At 44.4% G+C, this 1,439-nt stretch overlaps 2 protein-coding genes across 2 annotated transcripts in view; one reads left to right on the top strand and one right to left on the bottom strand.

Annotated features, from left to right (window-relative positions):
• Window positions 1–925, bottom strand: part of LOC101786081 (cAMP-regulated phosphoprotein 21) — a 1,778-nt gene extending 853 nt beyond the window's left edge. Inside the window, exon 1 of the mRNA XM_012846107.2 lies at window positions 193–925. Within this exon, the coding sequence (XP_012701561.1) occupies window positions 193–893 (701 nt within the window). The 5' untranslated portion in view covers window positions 894–925. The remainder of the gene's footprint in view (window positions 1–192) is intronic.
• A 234-nt stretch (window positions 926–1,159) lies between these two features.
• LOC101786487 (peroxidase 12-like) overlaps window positions 1,160–1,439 on the top strand; it is a 1,720-nt gene continuing 1,440 nt past the window's right edge. Inside the window, exon 1 of the mRNA XM_004971767.1 lies at window positions 1,160–1,213. Within this exon, the coding sequence (XP_004971824.1) occupies window positions 1,160–1,213 (54 nt within the window). The remainder of the gene's footprint in view (window positions 1,214–1,439) is intronic.

A 1,439-nucleotide genomic window follows, 5' to 3' on the forward strand; every position in this document is an offset into this window, starting at 1 on the left:
ATAAGGCATACAAAGCTCGCCTGTCGCCTTTAGACACGCTAAACTAAAAGGCAGGGCCATACAGTTCATAAGAAACTATGCAGCAGAAGCATGTAAAAGTAACTGCAGAAGCTCTCTATCTTGTACATAGCACATCAGGTGGAATTTCCCAAGGTAAGATAGCAGCAAAGAGGTATGTTATGAGAAACTGACCTGTCATAACTTCTGTCATAATCAGGATCTTTGCGCTCTGACTCACGGTCTCTGAAAATTGCAACCCTGTTGTTTTGCCTGTTTCTATTGACTGCAGGCTCCTTCTCGATCTTGCTTCTGTTTGACCTGCTGGCCGAAGTGGTAGTCAAACTCCTTTCAAGAGTAATTTCAGCCCCTTGGCCCATTCTATTGCTTGAGTTCAACTCCAAGGAGGTGGACCTATGCAGAGTATTGGGCAAAGTTGCTTCCTCAGCTGGTCTCCCATCAGCAGCATTACTGCTACTGCTGTTGTTAAATATCCGTGCACGTGCCCTGTTGTATTCCTCTTTCCTTTCTTCAACACTTTTCTGGAGGTTGTCTCTTGAAGAGTGAGCACTTGAGCTGTTAATGCTATGGAAATTCTTTTGAGGCCTCTGCTTAATGGCTACTTTGGCCACAGTGCTGCTCTCTTCTTGTGGCAGATTAACTGGGATATCTGCAAGGCGCACAGCAGGTAGTCGGCACTCGGACGACATCTTACGGAGGATAATACGAGAACCAGTTCCATCAGGCAAACTGTTGTCTGATATGGCGATGGACTGGAGGAAGTAATGTTGTGCCAGGCGGTGTGCAGCAAGACGCAGATAAGAAGTTGGGAGAGCCGGGAATTCAAACTGTGTCTGTCTAGGGTCACGGATGAACTTCAAAATATCTTGCTCCATTCTTAGCACTGCAAAAAGGCAGAAGATTGGTGTAAGATACAACAACCATATGCATGAACCTAATCGTAGCTCAGAAGTAACACACATAAATGCAATGCACCAAGTGTGGGCAGCATATGGCAACCACAACAGCAGGGGAAAAAATCAATTAATAAAGCATGTAAATTGTATAACATCAATTCGTGACAACTGAGATAGTGTTAGCTGAGACATCCGAGCACTGGATGTACGGATTGCTTGCACCAAACAGTCAATAGCTTGTGTAAATGCTGCAGGCCCCACTGGTGGCTCACAATTCAGAATTTTACTACTTGAGGGCTGTATTTAAATGTCTTATACTTTAAATTAAAAGCAGTGTGTTATGATGCTGGTCATCCTTAATGTGTCAAGCATGTTTGTGCACAGCTTAAAAGCAGATGTGATGCGTTGAGTACATTGGTCGAATTTTCCAGATACGAAGCCAACAGGCTACTGCACGAAGCCATCAAGGGGTGAAGCAGAAACAAAGATAGCCCACGTGCACATATGATTGAAGGACCACAATTG

Source organism: Setaria italica, chromosome V (assembly GCF_000263155.2).
Source record: "Setaria italica strain Yugu1 chromosome V, Setaria_italica_v2.0, whole genome shotgun sequence".
In the NCBI taxonomy this organism is placed as follows: Eukaryota; Viridiplantae; Streptophyta; class Magnoliopsida; order Poales; family Poaceae; genus Setaria; species Setaria italica.